The 21,864-nt window shown below is 47.3% G+C and overlaps 2 protein-coding genes across 9 annotated transcripts in view; one reads left to right on the top strand and one right to left on the bottom strand.

Moving 5' to 3' along the window:
* Window positions 1-20,138, bottom strand: part of SH2D6 (SH2 domain containing 6) — an 82,458-nt gene extending 62,320 nt beyond the window's left edge. For 2 of the 3 annotated variants that reach the window (XM_075346226.1, XM_075346227.1), the window contains exons 1-6: window positions 19,844-20,137; window positions 12,736-12,761; window positions 12,626-12,660; window positions 4,897-4,913; window positions 4,705-4,804; window positions 2,232-2,290 (exon numbers count right to left, since the gene is read on the bottom strand). In XM_075346226.1, coding sequence (XP_075202341.1) covers window positions 2,232-2,290; window positions 4,705-4,804; window positions 4,897-4,913; window positions 12,626-12,660; window positions 12,736-12,758 — 234 coding nt within the window. In that variant the 5' untranslated portion in view covers window positions 12,759-12,761; window positions 19,844-20,137. Of the gene's footprint in view, window positions 1-2,231; window positions 2,291-4,704; window positions 4,805-4,896; window positions 4,914-12,625; window positions 12,661-12,735; window positions 12,762-19,843 lie in introns of all 3 variants that reach the window. The other variant, XM_075346228.1, reaches the window with a different exon arrangement.
* Window positions 20,139-20,257: 119 nt separating this feature from the next.
* The window catches only part of LOC142304143 (DNA-directed DNA/RNA polymerase mu-like), a 144,182-nt gene continuing 142,575 nt past the window's right edge, over window positions 20,258-21,864 (top strand). For 4 of the 6 annotated variants that reach the window (XM_075346222.1, XM_075346218.1, XM_075346221.1 and 1 more), the window contains exons 1-3: window positions 20,258-20,290; window positions 20,553-20,625; window positions 20,796-20,862. The gene's annotated coding sequence lies outside the window, so the exon portion shown is untranslated. The other 2 variants (XM_075346220.1, XM_075346219.1) reach the window with 2 other exon arrangements.

Genomic DNA, 21,864 nt, shown 5'->3' with positions numbered 1-21,864 from the left:
ACGAGATCGCTGTAGCGATCTCGTAGCGTGTAAAGCCCGCTTAAGACAGGAGAACACGACAGGAATAGGGAGCGGTCAGAGGGAAGTCCAATAACAGTTCGGGGTAAGAATACCAGGATCAGAATACTAGCAGACACACAAACTATGGCAACACAGCAGAGCCAGAGAACACAACTGGCAGAGCTCTGGGGGAGCATGCTCTGTAAAGAAGCCTGAGCAATTACCCGGAAGACGGAACAGCTGAGTAACCCGCACCTACCAGAACCAACCTGGACTCCTGTGTAGTAACCAAGCAGCTAGTTCTTTAAGGCTAGTTTCACACATCCGGCTTTTCGCTGGATTGGCGGATCCGCTGCACACCAGTACAGTGTATACAGTACAATGGCAGCGCGACAAGCTCCGGTCACATGCTGTCATGTGACCCGGAAGTTGCTGCGCTGCCATTGTACTGTATCATACTGTACTTGAGTGCGCCGGATCCGCCAATCCAGCGAAAAGCCGGATGTGTGAAACTAGCCTAACAAGGACGGTGCCGCAGAGCATCTCCAAGGGCAAGATGCTCGGCACAAAGGAATAGACACACTGCCAGATCTGTAAGTGCTGCAGAGCACCCCCCAAGGCAAGATGCTCTGTACAAGGAATGGACACACTGTCAGATCTGTAAGTGCCACAGAGCATTTCCAAAGGAAAGATGCTCTGCACAAAGTAATAGAAACACTGCAAGATCTCTAAGTGCTGCACAGCATCTCCAAAGGCAAGATGCTCTGCACAAGGAATGGACACACTGTCAGATCTGTAAGGTCTGTGAGATGCTCTGCATAGAGAATTGTGACACTTCCCTCTCCCCACTCTCGTTCTATAGTATAACAAGGATTGGACAGCATGCATCGGCTGTCAAGAGCGGCACGGTGGCTCAGTGGTTAGCACTGTAGTCTTGCAGCGCTGAGGTCCTGACTTCAAATCCCTCCAAGGATAACATCTGCAAGGAGTTTATATGTTCTCCCCGTGTTTGTGTGGATTTCCTTCCAAACTCCAAAGATACGGAACATAAGATAGGGAATGTAGATTGTGAGCCCCAATAGGGACAGTGTAGATAATGTATGTAAAGCGCTATGGAATTAATAGCACTACATAAGTGAATAATAATATACAAGTTCTCATTAAAGACTATGGAAGATATGAAAACAACTTTACCATGTACAATCTATGTGTATGTAGCTCTGCCATAGGGAAATTATAGATACATCTCGTGTATAGCGCTGCAGCATATGTCATTGTAATAGAAATCATTTAGAATTTTGAAAAACAAGGCATATACAGTATATGGCTAGGTTCGCACACTGCGTCTTTTTGACGCTGCGTTTTTGTGCGTTTTTAGCCGCTAAAAAGGCACAAAAACGCACCTGCGTCGAAAAAACGCATGCGTTTTTGCCACGATATGGTGCGTTTTTGGCTGCGTTTTGCTGCGTTTTTGATCTCTGCGTTTTGCTGCGTTTTTCAAATGCATTGCATGGGCGGAAAACGCAGAAAAACGCAGGAAAGAACTGACATGTCCATTTTTCTTTTTTAACTCAAAAACGCAGGTAAAAAAAACAGATGTGTGCGGACAGCAAAAATGAAAACTCATAGACTTTGCTGGGGAAGCAAAGTCCTGCAGTTTTGAGGCCAAAAGCGCACCCGAAAAACGCGCAAAAACGCCGCGAAAAATGCACTGTGCGCACATAGCCTATGAGAAAGTGAAACGTCCTCTTTACAATGCATGCTCAGACGACGACACCTTGTGGCAGTAGAAAATTTTAACACATAACCAGCAACTGAGCGTAAAGCACCAGTGTATTACTGGTAGATGCACCTCTGTACAGGTGAACAGTGCAGTGTATTGGCTGCCGGTGGTGAATGATGTGTATTGTAAAGGCCCCGTCACACACAGAGATAAATCTTTGGCAGATCTGTGGTTGCAGTGAAATCATGGACACATTGTTCCATTTGTACACAGTGACAAACCTGCCACTGATTGTCCACAATTTCACTGCAACCACAGATCTAACACAGATCTGCCACAGATCTGCCACAGATCTGCCACAGATCTGCCACAGATCTGCCACAGATTTATCTCTGTGTGTGACAGGGCCTTAAGAAATAAACCCCACGATGTTATATTAAAGAGAAATAAATCAAAACCTTCAAAAACAGTGATCTTGTACTTCAGGGGTGGTAACTATAACCCATACCTGCTGAGTCCTGTCTGGCATAGGAGCTTTCTGTGGAGGAGGAACAGCGGCAGAGCGACCTATGAGGACAATGTGCGAAACACTTTAGAATGTGCAAACTATAATGTCTCTAGCCATGTAACCGTCATATAATGCTGCAATCCTCTGATACCCTTAAGGCCGCTTTACACGCTGCGATATCGCTAGCGAGCGTACCCGCCCCCATCGGTTGTGCGTCACGGGCAAATCGCTGCCCGTGGCACACAACATCGCTCGGACCCGTCACACTACTTAACTGCCTAGCGTCGTCGCTGTGACCGGCGAACCGCCTCCTTTCTAAGGGGGTTGTTCGTTCGGCGTCACAGCGACGTCACTAAGCGGCCACCCAATAGAAGCGGAGGGGCGGAGATGAGCGGGACGAACATCCCGCCCACCTTCTTCCTTCCTCATTGCGGGCAGCCGCAGGTACGGTGAGGTTCCTCGTTGTGTGCTGCCGCAGGAACGACGAACAACATCGTACCTGCAGCAGCAACGATAAATGGGAACTGGACAGCGTGTCAACGAGCAACGTATATGGTGAGTATTATCGCTCGTTAACGGTTGCTCGTTGGTGTCACACGCAACGACGTTGCTAAAAAGTCCGGGTGTGTGTCACAGATTCCGTGACCCCAACAGCATCTCTTTAGCGATGTCGTTGCGTGTAAAGCGGCCTTTACTTGATCCCCTCTTACAACCTTAGTCAATAAGTGATTACTTCCAATACCTAGAACTATATCTGACAGTTCATGGCACAATATGGCTCCGGAAATGCTGAGCCCATCACCCCGGAGAGGGAGAATAGCGCTGCAGGTGGAGGATGCCTCAGAAGAAGCCTAAAGCGGGCTTTTCACGCTGCGACATCGCTAGCCGATGTTAGCGACGGTGAGCGTGATAGCACCCGCCCTATCGTTATGCCGATATTTGGTGATCGCTGCCGCAGCGAACATTATCGCTACGGCAGCGTCACACATACTTACCTGTTCGGCGGCGTCGCTGTGACTGCCGAACAATCCCTCCCTCAAGGGGGAGGGACATTCGGCATCACAGCGACGTCACCACGACGTCACTAAGCGGCTGGCCAATCAAAGCGGAGGGGCGGAGATGAGCGGGACGAACATCCCGCCCACCTTCTTCCTTCCTCATTGCTGGCGTGTGGCAGGTAAGGAGATGTTCGTCGTTCCTGCGGCGTCACACGTAGCGATGTGTGCTGCCGCAGGGACGAGGATCAACTTCGCCCATGCGACAGCAGCGATATTTGAGAATGGACCCCCATGTCAACGAGGAGCGATTTTGGACGTTTTTGCAACGATCCAAAATCGCTCCTAGGAGTCACACACAACGAGATCGCTACAGCGGCCGGATGTGCGTCACAAAATCCGTGACCCCAACGAGATCAATGTAGCGATCTTGTAGCGTGTAAAGCCCGCTTAAGTGATCCTGACAAGGAGATCACGCAATTGTCCTGGTCAGGCCCAGTTTATAGAACGGGTACAAGGCTCATTAACCCCTTCCCGCTGCCACCAATTTTTGTTTTTGCTTTTATGTTTTTTTCTTCTTAATCCAAAAGCCATAACTTTTACTTACATTTTTCCATCAACATATCCATATGAGAGGGTTTTATTGCTGGAGAGAAATTGTAGTTTGAATCGCACTGTTAATGTTATCATAAATTATACCCCCACCAACATCAGCGCCCTCTATATTATCACGCATGCATGAATGTGTATGTGTACATACCCCAATACCAGTACCACTGTGTTCAGAATACCAGTACCACTGGACTTCTAAATACCAGTATTACTGGACTTCTAAATACCAGTACCACTGGACTTCTAAATACCAGTACCACTGGACTTCTAAATACCAGTACCACTGGACTTCTAAATACCAGTACCACTGGACTTCTAAATACCAGTACCACTGGACTTCTAAATACCAGTACCACTGGACTTCTAAATACCAGTACCACTGGACTTCTAAATACCAGTACCACTGGACTTCTAAATACCAGTACCACTGGACTTCTAAATACCAGTACCACTGGACTTCTAAATACCAGTACCACTGGACTTCTAAATACCAGTACCACGGACTTCTAAATACCAGTACCACTGGACTTCTAAATACCAGTACCACTGGACTTCTAAATACCAGTACCACTGGACTTCTAAATACCAGTACCACTGGACTTCTAAATACCAGTACCACTGGACTTCTAAATACCAGTACCACTGGACTTCTAAATACCAGTACCACTGGACTTCTAAATACCAGTACCACTGGACTTCTAAATACCAGTACCACGGACTTCTAAATACCAGTACCACGGACTTCTGAATACCAGTACCACTGACTTCTGAATACCAGTACCACTGACTTCTGAATACCAGTACCACTGACTTCTGAATACCAGTACCACTGACTCCACTGACTTCCGAATACCAGTACCACTGACCTAAATATGTGCTTTGATTGTCCTGTGCCGTCCAGATGCACGGCAAGGCACGACTCTGCAGCTCACATGGTGGGGCCTCGTACAAGTCATCTTCTTCTTCCTGATAAATAAAAAAAAAAAAATACAAAACTGTGACAATGACAAATCCAGGAAAAAAAATCTATATGTGATGGAGAACACATTGGCACTTACCTCTATCAAGTCATTCTCTGAAGAAAAAAAGAAAAGAGGAAGAACACAAATTGTTATATAATGGCTAAAGGTTCACAACCTACTTCTACATGTGGACGATCACTGCGGAGATGTGTATGGCTGTCATGGAGGGATCCGCAATGGACTATTTGTTATTCGATTGGATCTTGTTGTTTAACTGAGATTGTTTTTGGTGTAAAAATTTCCCGCCAAAAAGGATCTGAGTTTTCCCTTCATTATGGAAGAGATTGGTTTAAAAAAGTGGCTCACCCATATTTTTTATTGTCTAGTTCGATATATTGAGAAAGAATGTTTCTCTCAAATACTTTGTGTTGGCAATAGTGCCTGTGAGAGGCGTTATTGCAGACCGTTATTGCCGCTCCAGTGACGTCACCGTCAAGTGCCGCACACGTCACATCCGTGCAGCCGGCTGCATTCTTCCAGACTCACTGAGCTGTGGGCGGTGTTTCACCGCTGTCACAGCCCATCTGCTCCCCCCTCCCCCCTCCCTCACAGCAGAATGCTGCAAGCAGGAGACGCGACGCTCTGTGCTGTGAGGTAGGAGGGAGGGGGAGCAGGGAGCAGATGGGCTGTGACAGCGGTGAAACACCACCCACAGCTCGGAGTCTAGAAGAATGCAGCCGGCTGCACGGATGTGACGTGTGCGGCACTTGACGGTGAGGTCACTGGAGCGGGAACAGTGGTCTGCAATAGCACCTCTCACAGGCACTATTGCCAACACAAGGTATTTGAGAGAAACATTGTTTCTCAATATAATATCGAACTAGACAATAATAAATATGGGTGAACCACCCCTTTAAGGTATTGACAAAGGCACAAATACATTTGAATATAGGAAGAAGGGAGCAGGGTCTGCAGGACAGCTCCGCAGGCCACAGCAAACCCTTTGACGGACTGTATGCGGCCCATGGGCCATATGTTGTGCAGGCTTGAAATATGGTCTTGTTCAAGCCACATAAATTTCTTGACTATCTATGGACATCTATGATTGCACATTTACTGAAGAACGAGGTCTGAATTAATACATTAGCTGTCACAGCTACATACATTGTCGTGGGCCAATTATTCCGTGACCCAACCTCACTAAAAGGGTTGCCCAGGCTTAGGTCAGAAGCCTGCAGTCACTCATGTAACAGCAGACTCACAGCGCGCTGTGTGAGCACTGTCAGACTCTCTGTTGCCAAAACAAGAATGCTGCGGAGACACCATCACATGTTTCTCAACGCTGGCAGAAAACTAGCCAGGTCTTTCACCGGGAAGGAACAACCACGGGAAGGGAAGTCTCCAGTCAAGGAAACCGCCTATACCAAAACATGGTATCCATCCACAGAGAGCTGTTTTGGGGTATTCCGTGGTTGTTCCTTCCCAGTGAAAGACCTGGCTAGTTTCCAGCCAGCGTTGAGAAACATGTGATGGTGTCTCCGCGGCATTGTTGTTTTGCATAATTTCCCGGGAGGCCTTGTTCTAGTGTCACTGCTTTGAGAAACACGTGATGGTGTCTCCGCGGTGTTGGCTGTTGATCTCCCCAAGGTCAACCATCCTTACCTATGGAGTCTTCTACTAGGCATTGCTCCCACTAGCCAGTTTCCTACTCCACACTGATGAGGGGCAAAAACCCCGAAACAGCTGCCTGTGGATGGATACCATGTTTTGGTATAGGCGGTTTCCTTGACTGGAGACTTCCCTTCCCGTGGTTGTTCCTTCCTGGTGGAAGACCTGGCAAGTTTCCTGCAAGCGTTGAGAAACATGTGATGGTGTCTCCGCGACATTCTTGTTTTGCATATTTTCCCAGGGGGCCTTGTTCTAGTGTCACTGCTTTGAGAAACGTGTGATGGTGTCTCCGCGGTGTTGGATATTGATTTCCCCGAGGTCAACCATCCTTACCTATGTAGACTCTCCGTTGCCGGCAGGCAGCAAGTGGGCACATGACCACAAGTATGTCTTTGAATACATGTGGTCACATGCCGACTAATCTTGTGCAGGTTCGCTCAATACAGTGAATTGAGCAAGACTGGTGACGTCTAGTTGGAATGTGTCCGGCAGTACGCAAATCGCATACTTGCTGGTCACATGACTGAACTCTCCCGGAGCTGAAGGATATTGAAAAAGCGCAGACTGCGCGCTGTGAGAATTCACAAATCTGCAGTCATGTAGAATGACTGTAGACTTTAACTCCAAGTGTATAGTAAGCAACCTGAGAGAAAGGTTATATGACTCATGCAGTAACATGTAACATATGTCTAAGTCTTTCCTTTAATCCAGGGGCACATTGCTTTTTTTTTTTAAACGCTGCGTTTTTGTTTTTTCGCTGCGTTTTTACCGCGTTTCGGTGTGTTTTTGGCTGCGTTTTGGATCACTGGATTTTTCCAATACATTGCATGGGTGGAAAACACAGAAAAGAATTGACATGACCATTTTTTTTTCCAGCTCAAAAACGTAGCTAAAAAAAAAAGCTGTATGCGGACAGCAAAAATGAAAACTCAGACTTTGCTGGGGAAGTAAAGTCATGCAGTTTGGAGCCCAAAAACGCACAAAAAACGCACCCGAAAAACGTGCAAAAACGCACTGTGCGCACATAGTCTTAGTCGTTTTCCTTTTCAAATGTAAACAGTAATGAGACAAATGATTAATAATTTTGTCTGCAGCTCCTATGCAAGACTATGCGTTTCCATGGCAGCAGACAACCCCCTACAGCCTCATTGTGCAGTCATCGGGCTTCGTGTATCAACTGTGACAGTAAAACTGTGTTTGATGCCCATAACAACCAATCAGAGCTCAGCTTTCATCTTACCTGAGGAGTTTTAGAAATGAAAGCAGAGTTCTGATTCAGTATGAAGGAAGACAGTAAGTGTATGTTCATACAGCGCATATCTGATGCAGATTTTCAGTGCAGATTTGAAACTTAATACAGAACAGGTTAAACATTTGAGCTTTCACCCTTTTGCAATGGATAGGTGAAATCGGTGGATAATGCGCAACAAAATTCACTGAAAAATCAGCGTGTAACAAGCACAGATTTTTCTGCAGGAATTTCTGCTGACTTTGCTGCACATAAGCTGCAAAAAATACCCCCCCACCATATTTTGACGTGATGCGCAAGCACTAACATGCTTAAATCGAGCAAGTCGGACATCAGACAGACTCAACTCTAATAATGAATATAATGGACGTCTATGGGGAACTCAAGCATTTTCCGGAAGCCCCTAACAGGAAAAATCGCTGAAATTGATAGAAAGAGCATGGGAAAGATGCCTGGACACATCTATGACTTCCAGGTCACTGCTCGGAAATAAATAAATTTTTTTTTTAAAAAAACGAGGTGGCGTCCCCTTATTTTTGCTAACCAGGCAAGGTAAAGCAGACAGCTGGAGGCTATTATCAGGCTGGGAAGGTCCATGGTTATTTGACCCTCCCCAGCCTAAAAATACCAGCCCACAGCCACCCCAGAATTGACGCATCACATTACATGCGTCAGTTTTGGCCCTTTGCCCGGCTCTTCCCAATTGCCCTGTTGCGGTTGCAATCGGTAGTAATATTTTGGGGGGTTGATGTCAGCTGTGTAGTATCAGCTGGCATCAAACCCAGGGGTTAGTAATGGAAAGGTGTCTATCAGACACTCACATTACTAACCCAGTAAGGCAAAACAAAAACAAAAAACACACAGGAAAATATTGTTTATTTGAATAAAGACTCCCCCACACTATTGCTCGTTCACTAATTTATTATCAAAAATGTTCCCACGAAGTTCTGTTGTAAAACACAATCCTGAAATGCAGCTCAGACAACTGTGAATAGCAGCAAAGTACAGCTATTCACAGGTGCCAGTTAGTAAAGAACACTCTCATCAGAGCCGCCGGCTCAAAGCAGTATCGGGACACTTACCGGGACTGCTGGTCACAAAGAGGAGAGGAGGGGGTCAGGATGACCCACTTCAGAGAACCAAGCACCTGATGCTGGGAATTAAAAATGCTAATGTTTTATGCCATGTGTGTATAGCTGTTTTGTGTCTTGCAGGGTATCTGCTTGGAGACAAAGAGGGGAGAATCTTATGTGCCCTTGCCCTGAAGACACTAATCAACGTTATATTATACTAATGTGAATCATGTTTATGTGTATGTGTTCCTGCCTTTAGGCTCTGTTCACACTAGAAAAAGGATTTTTCTCAAGAAATTTATTGAGCCTCTGAAAGCTTAGCGCACTTGCGGTCAAAAAACGCACCAATACCGCACCGAAACCGCATGTGTTTTTGGTGCGTTTTTTCCGCAGGTTGGTCCCTGCGTTTTATTACCATTATCTATGACAAAAAACGCAGGTACCTGCAGAAAAGTGACATGCTCATTCTTTTTCTCAAGAAATTCTGCAGAAAGAATGTTCTTGAGGAAAAAAAACAGTGTGCGCACAGCTATTTTGTTTTTCCATAGGTTTTGCTGGGGAATGTCTGCAGAAAGGTAACAACCATTTTCTCAAGAAATTTCTGCAGCAAAAACACAAAAAAACCACGAGTAAAAACGCAGTGTGTGAACAAGGCCTAAGTGTAAGTGTGGCCATCTAGTGGCCAGCTTAGGTACTGCTCCCAGGTAAAGAGAATAGGCAGGGAACAGTAAGGGGTACTTTGCACGTTGCGACATCGCTACTGCGATATCATCGGGGTCAAATCGAAAGTGACGCACATCCGCCACCAGTAACGACGTTGCAACGCTTAAAGCCTAGATGCACCGATAAACTATCGCAAAAGCGTCGTAAATCGGTGATCTGTGTAGTGTCGGTCATTTCCATAATGTCGCACCAATAGGAGATACGATGTTGTTCCTTGTTCCTGCGGCAGCACACATCGCTGTGTGTGAAACCGCAGGAGCGAGGAACATCTCCTTACCTGCCTCCACCGGCTATGCGGAAGGATGGAGGTGAGCGGGATGTTTACGTCCCGCTCATCTCTGCCCCTCCGCTTCTATTGGCCGCCTGCCGTGTGACGTCGTTGTGACGCCGCACGACCCGCCCCCTTAGGAAGGAGGCGGGTTGCCGGCCAGAGCGACGTTGCAAAGCAGGTAAGTGCGTGTGAAGCTGCGTAGCGTAGCGATAATGTTCGCTACGGCAACTATCACAAGATATCGCATGTGCGACGGGGGCGGGGACTATCGCGCTCGGCTCGCTATCATCGGCTAGCGATGTCGCAGTGTGCAAAGTACCCCTTAATATCTGTGGGTCGCCCAAAGGAGGAGTCCTAGACAACCAGTACCTCCCAACTTTTGAAGACAGAAAAAAGGGACAAAGTCTGTGGTGTGCGCAGCACATCGCGACAAATTTTGACCACGCCCCTAGCCACACCCATTTGGCACTCAGGGTCATTCAGCAGATGCCCCGGACTGTTCATTCATACTCATAGCAGCCAGAATTTTCTTATATTTATATGTGTCACTATATGACATGTTGCTTATTTGTGCTTATAAAGCCGTGTTCCTTGTTGCATAAATTCTGTTTCTTTTTGTTTCTGCTGCTGTCTGCACCAAACTACACAATCCATTCTTGCTGCATTTTTTAGGCCTTTCCTCCATTATTTAATGCGTTTTTGGTTCAGATGTGAATCTGCGTTTTCAAGTGTTTTTATTGTACAGAGACACTTTTTCCTGCATTTTTTTAAACTACACATAGAAACCTCCAGAGGAAAAAAGCACCAAAACCAGAGTTCAGCGGCGTCTTTTCATGGAATCACATCCACTTTGCTTGGACAATTAAACACAGCAGAATATATGTGCAAAAAAACTGCATAAAAAATGCAGCATTTACACTATATGTGAACACGAACTAATTGTCCAAGCAAAGTGGATCAGACGTCATGAAATCTCCAGCCTTGGCGTCTAAAGACGCCGCTGAACTGTGCGGTTTTGGTAGTTTTTTTTCTTTATAAGCTTCAGGATTCACATCTGCAACAAATTTATATCAAATAAGGGGACAATGCATAAATAATACCACAAACACGCAGTAATCAGAGAAAATTGTTATTGCGCTCGTGGTGCGGACACCTGCAGAAAAAACGCAGCATTTATATCATCATTCCTAGTGGCTTAACAGCTAGAAAAGCTAGGAGGGCTGCTGGACACATGTTTGAAAGTTGCTGGTTTGAATCCAAGATGGTAAAAAAAATAAAAAATTATATATATATTTGTGTTTTTTCCTCTCATTTCTTTATAGTAGTTTTATGGTAACAAATGAATCTGACTCTTTCCTTCACCTGCAAAGAAATCCAGTATTTATCTATCTATTTATCATATATCATTTATCTATCCATCTATATGTCTATCTATATATCTATCATGTATCTATCCATCTATCTATCATGTATCTATCTATCTATCTCTCTGTTTATCTATCGATCTATCTATCTATCTATCCATCTATCTATCATGTATCTATTATATATCTATCTATCCCTCTGTTTATCTATCTATCCCTCTATTTATCTATCTATCTTTGTAGCTGAATAATCTGGTTCTGGTTTCTCTACTGCAATACAGAGATTTGAAGAAGATTACCAAATCTTCCTATGTTTTTCATTACAGGCAGTGGCTTATTGGTAGAGCTGCTGCCTATGGACAATGAGGTCCTGAGTTTGAGTCCTGGCCATCCTGATTACCCAGAGAGGGACAGTCCCGCAAAATCTGGGACAGTTGGGAGGTATGGTCCTAGAGCAGAGGTTTGGCATAGATCTAGGTGAACAGGTCAACACAGAATCACTGGTAGACTAGTTGTGGCTGAGGATCACCGTTATACAGAACGATCCCTGTTGGTGGGACTTTATGATTTCATTGAGTGAAAACAGGGTGTCAGAAAGTGAAGAGGAGGATGTGCCACCAGCAGTAGTACCAGGAACTATGGAGCAGCTTGCAGTAAAAGTGTGCTGTGATGATGTGACAGATATACTGTGCGTAGCTGTTATGCCGGTGTCACATGGTACGATATGTCGGCGGGGTCACGTCGTTAGTGACGCACATCCAGCATCACTTGATATATCGTAGCGTGTGACAGCTATGAGCGACGGTGAACGAGCAAAAATACTCACCTTATCGTTCCTCGTTGACACGTCGCTCATTTTCAAAAAGTAATTTCTTCTTCTGTGCGCAGGTTGTTCATCGTTCCCGAGGCAGCACACATCGCTCCGTGTGACGCCCCGGGAACAACAAAGACAGCTTACCTGCATCCCGCCGGAAATGCGGAAGGAAGGAGGTGGGCGGGATGTTACGTCCCGCTCATCTCCGCCCCTCCGCTTCTATTGGCCGGTCACTGTGACGCCGAACACCCCCCCCCCCCTTCAGAAAGAGGATGTTCGCCGCCCACAGTGACGTTGTTAGGGAGGTAAGTCCGTGTGACGGGGGTTAACGACTTTGTGCGCCAAGGGCAACTAATTGCCCGTGACGCACAAACGACTAGGGTGGGTGCAATCGCACGATAGACCTTCCCGTGTGACGCCGGCCTCAGTAAAAGACTGTTGATAAAGAAAACAGAATCTGTGTCTTTGAATACCTGGCAGGAAAATCTTAGTCTGCACGAGGGCCTAAACACTGAAAGGCCTTGCTGCTTGGAGGAGCGCTGCAGCTCATTCATTTCTCTATTTTCAGAGCTCCAGTTTCCGGATCCCTACCTATCAGATAATTATGACATTTCCTATTGATATGAAAACCTCTTTAAAAAGTCACGCTAGATTTTAAGTTACCGTATTGGTAGACAGGGCAAGGAGGTGCAACAGACCTGAAAGAGAAGCAATGTATAAAATATAATGCCATAAAAACAATATACATGATGATAGTTATCACTTATACTTACTGCTTCCTATTGCTTCCGTACATAATCTGAAGGGAAAGGAAAATATATATATATACTAGTTAGATATTATGCAGAAGACAAAAATATTTGTGTCTCTCAAGAGGAGTCCCCATTCATATGAGAGCGGACATGGTGATAGTATCATGTGGTGGCTCCTCCGATAAATAGCTATGAATGTAACGTGTAGAGCCTGACAGTTTGGCTTTCTGCAGATACATATTGTGGGTTCCATTCCCTACAGATATATGCTCCCTATGTCACATAGAGATTTTCAAAAACTTCACCGACTGTCAGGGCGGCTTTGGGTTCTGTTCAGAATACAGATTCTTACACTCATTGGTCACATTGGTCTGGGAAGGTGTGGTGAACCAGACTATCTGGTATGAAACCTTTTGCTGTGTGTGGTTGTGGAGTTAACCCTTATTTCCTATTTGTTTCTACCCTCCTGCTCTTGTTTTTCCCCCGAGTCTCTTTGTCTAGTCCTGTGTATGTATAGTGTGTCAGAGTTTAGGTTTTCCCTTGTCTGTCCTTATCTGTTTACCATCTCACTCCTGCCAGTCCTTCCCTGGGGGGAGGGGGTATTAGAGTAGTATTTTTCAGGAATATAGGAAATCACAGGACTCCGGCGTCTCCACCATTAGGAGTAATTCAGAGGTGAGGGATAGCCTAGGGTCCACTAGCGTAAGGGAATGCATAGGATCCCCTTGTCACTCGCTATCCCGAAGTTACATCTTGACACTATAGAGATACTGATATATATATATATATATATATATATATATATATATATATATATATATTGCTGTGACAAAAATTAAGAGACCAATGCAATATTTTCAGATTTTCTGATTTTTCTCTTTCTAGGTATATTTTTGAGTAAAATGTAAATTGTTCTTATATTCTATAAACTGACAACGTCTCCGTATTTCAAAGCAATACATTTTGTATTTTATTTATTTTCTGATAATGAGAAATGGTCAAAATAACAAAACAATGCATTGCTTTCAGACCTCAAATAATGCAAAGAAAACAAGTTCAGAATCATTTAGAAACAACAATACGAATAATGTTTTACCTCAGGGAGATTTCAGAAATCAATATTTTGTGTAATAACCATAATTTTTAATCCCAGCTTTCATGCGTCTTGGCTGCTTTCCACCAGTCTTTCCACTGCTTTTGGGTGACCTTATGCCACTGCTGGTGCAAAAATGAAAGCAGTTCTTCTTTGTTTGATGGCTTGTGACTATCCATCTTCCTCTTGATTACATTACAGAGGTTTTCAGTAAGGTTCAGGTCTGGAGATTGGGCTGGCCATGACAGGGTTTTGATGTTTTGGTCCTTCATCCACACATTGATTGACCTAGCTGTGTGGCATGATGCATTGTGCTGCTGGAAAAAGCAGTCCTCAGAGTTGTGGAACATTGCCTGAGCAGAAGGAAGCAACTGTTTTTCCAGGATAGCCTTGTATGCAGCATCAGTCATACGTCCTTCGCAAAGTTTAATCTGCCCAATTGCAGCCTTGCTGAAGCATCACCGATCCTCCACCAAATTTCACAGTGGGTGCAATATACTGTGGCTTGTATGCATCTACAGGTCTCCGTCTAACCATTAGACGACCAGGTGTTGGGCAAAGCTGAAAATTAGACTTAAGGCCGCTTTACACGCTGCGATATCGTTCCCGATATCGCTAGCGTGGGTACCCGCCCCCATCTGTTGTGCGACACGGGCAAATCGCTGCCCGTGCCACACAACATCGCCCGGACCCGTCACACGTACTTACCTGCCCGGCGACGTCGCTGTGACCGGCGAACCACCTCCTTTCTAAGGGGGCAGTTCGTTCAGTGTCACAGTGACGTCACAGCTGCGTCACTGAACCGCCGCCCAATAGAAGCGGAGGGGCGGAGATGAGCGGGACGTAACATCCCGCCCACCTCTTTCCTTACGCATAGCGGCCGGGAAGCAGGTAAGGCGAGGTTCCTCGTTCCTGCGGTGTCACATGGAGCGATGTGTGTTGCCTCAGGAACGAGGAACAACCTCGTTACTGCTGCAGTAACGATTTTTGAGAATGGACCCCCATGTCACCGATGAGCAATTTTGCACGTTTTTGCAACGATGCAAAATCGCTCATAGGTGTCACACGCAACGGCATCGCTAATGCGGCCGGATGTGCGTCACCAATTCCGTGACCCCCAACAAGTTCGCATTAGCGATGTTGTAGTGTGTAAAGCCCCCTTTAGAGAAGATTACCTTACTCTAGTCCTCTATGGTCCAATCCTTATGGTCTTTGGCAAACTTCAGCCTGGCTCTCCTTTGCTTCTGATTGATGAAAGGCTTCTTTAAAGCTTTGCATGACTTAAGCCATGCCTCTAGGAGCCTATTAAAAAATGTTCTTGCCGTGCACTTCACCCCAGCTGCCATTTGCCATTCCTTTTGTAGGTCACTGTCATGGCTAGCTCAATCTGCAGACCTGAACCCCATTGAAAACCTCTGGACTGTAATCAAGAGGAAGATGGATAGTCACAAGCCATCAAACAAAGAACTGCTTACATTATTGCACCAGCAGTGGTATAAGGTCACCCAAAAGCAGTGGAACGACTGGTGGAAAGCAGCCAAGACACATGAAAGCTGTGATTAAAAATCATGGTTATTCCACAAAACATTGATTTCTAATCTCTTCCTGAGGTAAAACATTATTAGTATTGTTGTGTCTAAATGATTATGAACTTGTTTTCTTTGCATTATTTGAGGAGTGAAAGCAATGCATTGTGCGGTTATTTTGACCATTTCTCATTATCAGAAAATAAAAAAAACAAAACTTATTGCTTGAAAATTCAGAGACATTGTCAGTAGTTTATAGAATAACAGAACTATTTACATTTTACTCAAAAATATATCTATAAAGAGAAAAATCAGAAAATCTGAAAATATTCCAGTGGTCTCTTAATTTTTGCCAGAGCTGTATATAGGGGCAGTATATACCTGTCCTCTCCTCGCAGGGGCTGTGTACGAGTATATAGGGGCAGTATATATCTGTCCTCTCCTCGCCGAGGCTGTGCATATAGGTGCAGTATATCCCTCTCCTCTCCTCGCCGGGGCTGTGTATATAGGTGCAGTATATACCTCTCCTCTCCTCGCTGGGGCTGTGTGTATAGATGCAGTATATACCTGTGCTCTCCTCTCCGGGGCTGTGTGTATAGATGCAGTATATACCTCTCCTCTCCTCTCCGGGGCTGTGTGTATAGATGCAGTATATACCTGTGCTCTCCTCGCCGGGGCTGTGTGTATAGATGCAGTATATACCTCTCCTCTCCTCTCCGGGGCTGTGTGTATAGATGCAGTATATACCTCTCCTCTCCTCTCCGGGGCTGTGTGTATAGATGCAGTATATACCTCTCCTCTCCTCTCCGGGGCTGTGTGTATAGATGCAGTATATACCTGTGCTCTCCTCGCCGGGGCTGTGTGTATAGATGCAGTATATACCTCTCCACTCCGGGGCTGTGTATATAGATGCAGTATATACCTGTGCTCTCCTCTCCGGGGCTGTGTATATAGGTGCAGTATATACCTCTCCTCTCCTCGACAGGGCTGTGTATATAGGTGCAGTATATACCTCTCCTCGCCGGGGCTGTGTGTATAGATGCAGTATATACCTCTCCTCTCCTCTCCGGGGCTGTGTGTATAGATGCAGTATATACCTGTGCTCTCCTCGCCGGGGCTGTGTGTATAGATGCAGTATATACCTCTCCTCTCCTCTCCGGGGCTGTGTGTATAGATGCAGTATATACCTCTCCTCTCCTCTCCGGGGCTGTGTGTATAGATGCAGTATATACCTCTCCTCTCCTCTCCGGGGCTGTGTGTATAGATGCAGTATATACCTGTGCTCTCCTCGCCGGGGCTGTGTGTATAGATGCAGTATATACCTCTCCACTCCGGGGCTGTGTATATAGATGCAGTATATACCTGTGCTCTCCTCTCCGGGGCTGTGTATATAGGTGCAGTATATACCTCTCCTCTCCTCGACAGGGCTGTGTATATAGGTGCAGTATATACCTCTCCTCGCCGGGGCTGTGTGTATAGATGCAGTATATACCTCTCCTCTCCTCTCCGGGGCTGTGTGTATAGATGCAGTATATACCTGTGCTCTCCTCGCCGGGGCTGTGTGTATAGATGCAGTATATACCTCTCCTCTCCGGGGCTGTGAGTATAGATGCAGTATATACCTCTCCTCTCCGGGGCTGTGTGTATAGATGCAGTATATACCTGTGCTCTCCTCGCCGGGGCTGTGTGTATAGGTGCAGTATATACCTCTCCTCTCCGGGGCTGTGTATATAGGTGCAGTATATACCTGTGCTCTCCTCGCCGGGGCTGTGTATATAGGTGCAGTATATACCTCTCCTCGCCGGGGCTGTGTGTATAGATGCAGTATATACCTCTCCTCTCCTCTCCGGGGCTGTGTGTATAGGTGCAGTATATACCTCTCCTCTCCTCGCCGGGGCTGTGTATATAGGTGCAGTATATACCTCTCCTCTCCTCGCCGGGGCTGTGTATATAGGTGCAGTATATACCTGTGCTCTCCTCGCCGGGGCTGTGTATATAGGTGCAGTATATACCTCTCCTCTCCGGGGCTGTGTATATAGGTGCAGTATATACCTGTGCTCTCCTCGCCGGGGCTGTGTATATAGGTGCAGTATATACCTCTCCTCTCCGGGGCTGTGTATATAGGTGCAGTATATACCTGTGCTCTCCTCGCCGGGGCTGTGTATATAGGTGCAGTATATACCTCTCCTCTCCTCTCCTCGCCGGGGCTGTGTGTATAGATGCAGTATATACCTCTCCTCTCCTCAGCTGTGTATAGGTGCAGTATATACACCTGTGCTCTCCTCGCCGGGGCTGTGTATATAGGTGCAGTATATACCTCTCCTCTCCTCGCCGGGGCTGTGTGTATAGATGCAGTATATACCTGTCCTCTCCTCGCCGGGGCTGTGTGTATAGATGTATATCCCTCTCCTCTCCTGGGCTGTGTATATAGGTGCAGTATATACCTCTCCTCTCCGGGGCTGTGTATATAGGTGCAGTATATACCTCTCCTCTCCTCGCCGGGGCTGTGTATATAGGTGCAGTATATACCTCTCCTCTCCTCGCCGGGGCTGTGTGTATAGATGCAGTATATACCTCTCCTCTCCTCGCCGGGGCTGTGTGTATATAGGTGCAGTATATACCTCTCCTCTCCTCGCGGGGCTGTGTGTATAGGTGCAGTATATACCTCTCCTCTCCTCGCCGGGGCTGTGTATATAGGTGCAGTATATACCTCTCCTCTCCTCGCCGGGGCTGTGTATATAGGTGCAGTATATACCTCTCCTCTCCTCGCCGGGGCTGTGTATATAGGTGCAGTATATACCTCTCCTCTCCTCGCCGGGGCTGTGTGTATAGGTGCAGTATATACCTCTCCTCTCCTCGGCTGTGTGTATAGATGCAGTATATACCTCTCCTCTCCTCGCCAGGGCTGTGTATATAGGTGCAGTATATACCTCTCCTCTCCTCGCGGGGCTGTGTGTATAGGTGCAGTATATACCTCTCCTCTCCTCTCCTCGCCGGGGCTGTGTATATAGGTGCAGTATATACCTCTCCTCTCCTCGCCGGGGCTGTGTATATAGGTGCAGTATATACCTCTCCTCTCCGGGGCTGTGTGTATAGATGCAGTATATACCTCTCCTCTCCTCGCCGGGGCTGTGTATATAGGTGCAGTATATACCTCTCCTCTCCTCTCCGGGGCTGTGTGTATAGATGCAGTATATACCTCTCCTCGCCGGGGCTGTGTATATAGGTGCAGTATATACCTCTCCTCTCCTCGCAGGGCTGTGTGTATAGATGCAGTATATACCTCTCCTCTCCTCGCCGGGGCTGTGTGTATAGATGCAGTATATACCTCTCCTCTCCTCGCCGGGGCTGTGTGTATAGATGCAGTATATACCTCTCCTCTCCTCGCCGGGGCTGTGTGTATAGATGTATATCCCTCTCCTCTCCTGGGCTGTGTGTATAGGTGCAGTATATACCTCTCCTCTCCTCGCCGGGGCTGTGTGTATAGATGCAGTATATACCTCTCCTCTCCTCGCCGGGGCTGTGTGTATAGGTGCAGTATATACCTCTCCTCTCCTCGCCGGGGCTGTGTGTATAGATGCAGTATATACCTCTCCTCTCCTCTCCGGGGCTGTGTGTATAGATGCAGTATATACCTCTCCTCTCCTCGCCGGGGCTGTGTGTATAGATGCAGTATATACCTCTCCTCTCCTCTCCGGGGCTGTGTGTATAGATGCAGTATATACCTCTCCTCTCCTCGCCGGGGCTGTGTGTATAGATGCAGTATATACCTCTCCTCTCCTCGCCGGGGCTGTGTGTATAGGTGCAGTATATACCTCTCCTCTCCTCTCCTCTCCGGGGCTGTGTGTATAGGTGCAGTATATACCTCTCCTCTCCTCGCCGGGGCTGTGTGTATAGATGCAGTATATACCTCTCCTCTCCTCTCCGGGGCTGTGTGTATAGATGCAGTATATACCTCTCCTCTCCTCGCCGGGGCTGTGTGTATAGATGCAGTATATACCTCTCCTCTCCTCGCCGGGGCTGTGTGTATAGGTGCAGTATATACCTCTCCTCTCCTCTCCTCTCCGGGGCTGTGTATATAGGTGCAGTATATACCTCTCCTCTCCTCGCCGGGGCTGTGTGTATAGGTGCAGTATATACCTCTCCTCTCCTCTCCTCTCCGGGGCTGTGTATATAGGTGCAGTATATACCTCTCCTCTCCTCACCGGGGCTGTGTATATAGGTGCAGTATATACCTCTCCTCTCCTCGCCGGGGCTGTGTATATAGGTGCAGTATATACCTCTCCTCTCCTCTCCGGGGCTGTGTATATAGGTGCAGTATATACCTCTCCTCTCCTCGCCGGGGCTGTGTGTATAGGTGCAGTATATACCTCTCCTCTCCTCTCCTCTCCGGGGCTGTGTATATAGGTGCAGTATATACCTCTCCTCTCCTCGCCGGGGCTGTGTATATAGGTGCAGTATATACCTCTCCTCTCCTCGCCGGGGCTGTGTATATAGGTGCAGTATATACCTCTCCTCTCCTCGCCGGGGCTGTGCTCGCTTCTCCTCTGCACACTGAGTCTTGTTCCCATTATTTGTGTATATTTGCATTTTTCAGTTTTAACTAAGAGGAAGGAACAGCAGATAATGGACGGAGCTGCGGTTATGCGTGGATTTGAATAGCTGCCTGGCACAGACTGTGTGCGGCCATGACACTGGTCACCTCCGCCCCCTGCGGTCACCACAGCTCCCAGCATGGAGCACCAGCGCTATACTGGGAGACGCAGGTGGCAGAGCGCTGCTGGGGGCCTCCGGACATGCGCGACCCTTCTGGTGGGCGGGGCTTCTTTTGATGGACGTCTCGGTCTATTAAGGACTAGTGCGATAGTTTAAATAAAGGGCGGGGCTTATATGGTTGCGTGTACTAAGTCATTTGCATAGGGGCGTGGTCCCAGAAGCGGAAGTCTATGGCTGCACAGTAGGTGATGAGGACAGGAGGCCAAGTATGGAGGGCGGGGGCCAGGGGCTCACATGGTGGGCACAGACTGGCCACGTGTAGTGGGGTCAGTGCTCCTGACTGGCTGGGTTATATACAGGTGCCTGGGTGCAGTGTGGGGGAGGGGTGCAGGTGTGTGGGCTAGGGGCCTGTTCACATTGGGTAATATTGTGTGCTGTGTATGATGGCTTTAAAGTTGCTCAATAATTTCCTTTGTAATTTTGGATGATTATTTTTCTTAAAGGGGACATTCAGGCGGAGATGGCGACTGTCAATGCTGCGAGGTTGCACAGAATGTGGAATTTTGCTGCTTCCTGGTAAATTCCCCCCCCTCCCCCCCATGACGGCACCGTCTATATATCTGCCGTCCGCTCCTGGTATGTGCTACGGTGCGAGGTGACCGGCAGAAGAAGTGTGCCACATTCTGCACGAGCTGCTGGTCACTTCCATGTTGTAACTTTATTTCCTTTTGTTTATCTGTAACCAGGAGATTGTGATCTGTGGTCGAACGGCGGAAACGGGACGCATCATTCAGCGCAACGTGCACGGGACAAGTAAGTCAGAGCGGCGACTGAAGCGACATGGGGGGATTATCCAGGATCAGCGACACAACCGGAGATTAACCCTCAACTGGTGAGGTGGGGTGTGCAGCACCCGGGGAAATTCTGTTCAGCTGGCCTTCATTGGAAAACGCTGGTATGAATCATCAATGTGTTACATTTCCCGATACTTGTGGGTGTCAATAATTTGTTATACTCATGTGTAATCACTCGCCAATAAGAAAACGATTAAGGCTACTTTCACACTTGCGTTCAGCGCAGTCTGTCACTATGGAGAATAGCGCAGTCCGTTAACGCACTGCGCTATTCTCCATAGACTTGTATGGACGACACACTGTAACGCAAGTATCAACGTTGCATCCGCTGGACGACGCAGCGTCGTTATTTTGACGCTGCGCCGGGCGGGAGGAACGCAGCATGTAACTTTTTTTGAGCAGTGCAATCCGTTGGATTTCACTGTGCATGCTCTCTCTGGCTCCCTGCACCCGTAACCAAGGTAAATATCGGGTAGCCAAGCAAAGTACTTTGCCGATATTTACCCTTGCTACGTGTGCAGGGAGCTCGACACTTCCCCACTTGGCTCCTCCCCCTCCCGCACTCCACTCCGCATGTATGTACACACACACACATACATACACACGCACACTCACCTGTCCTCAGCGCCATGGCCCGCACGGCTCCACCCACTCCGCACTCCGCCCCCCGCACACATTCTCGGCGGCCGAACGATCAGCTGAGCGCCCGGCAGCCGGCGTGTGAGCGCTCAGCTGATCGCCCGGCAGCCGGCTATTGAGAGCGCTCAGCTGATCGACCGGCCGCCGGCTATTGAGAGCAATCAGCTGATCGTTCACAATAGTCTGCTGCCGGTAAAACTGTAAAGAAGAAGAAGAGAAAAAAAAAAAAGCTTTGCGGCGTTTTGTACGATCCATAGCATCCGTCACACAACGCAATGCAACGGAAGCCGTCCAACACAAGTGTGAAACTAGCCTAAAACAA

This window comes from Anomaloglossus baeobatrachus, chromosome 4 (genome assembly GCF_048569485.1).
Source record: "Anomaloglossus baeobatrachus isolate aAnoBae1 chromosome 4, aAnoBae1.hap1, whole genome shotgun sequence".
NCBI classification, from domain to species: Eukaryota; Metazoa; Chordata; class Amphibia; order Anura; family Aromobatidae; genus Anomaloglossus; species Anomaloglossus baeobatrachus.
The sequence above is the reverse complement of the archived record's forward strand: the minus strand, read 5'-3'. Positions and strand labels throughout refer to the sequence as shown.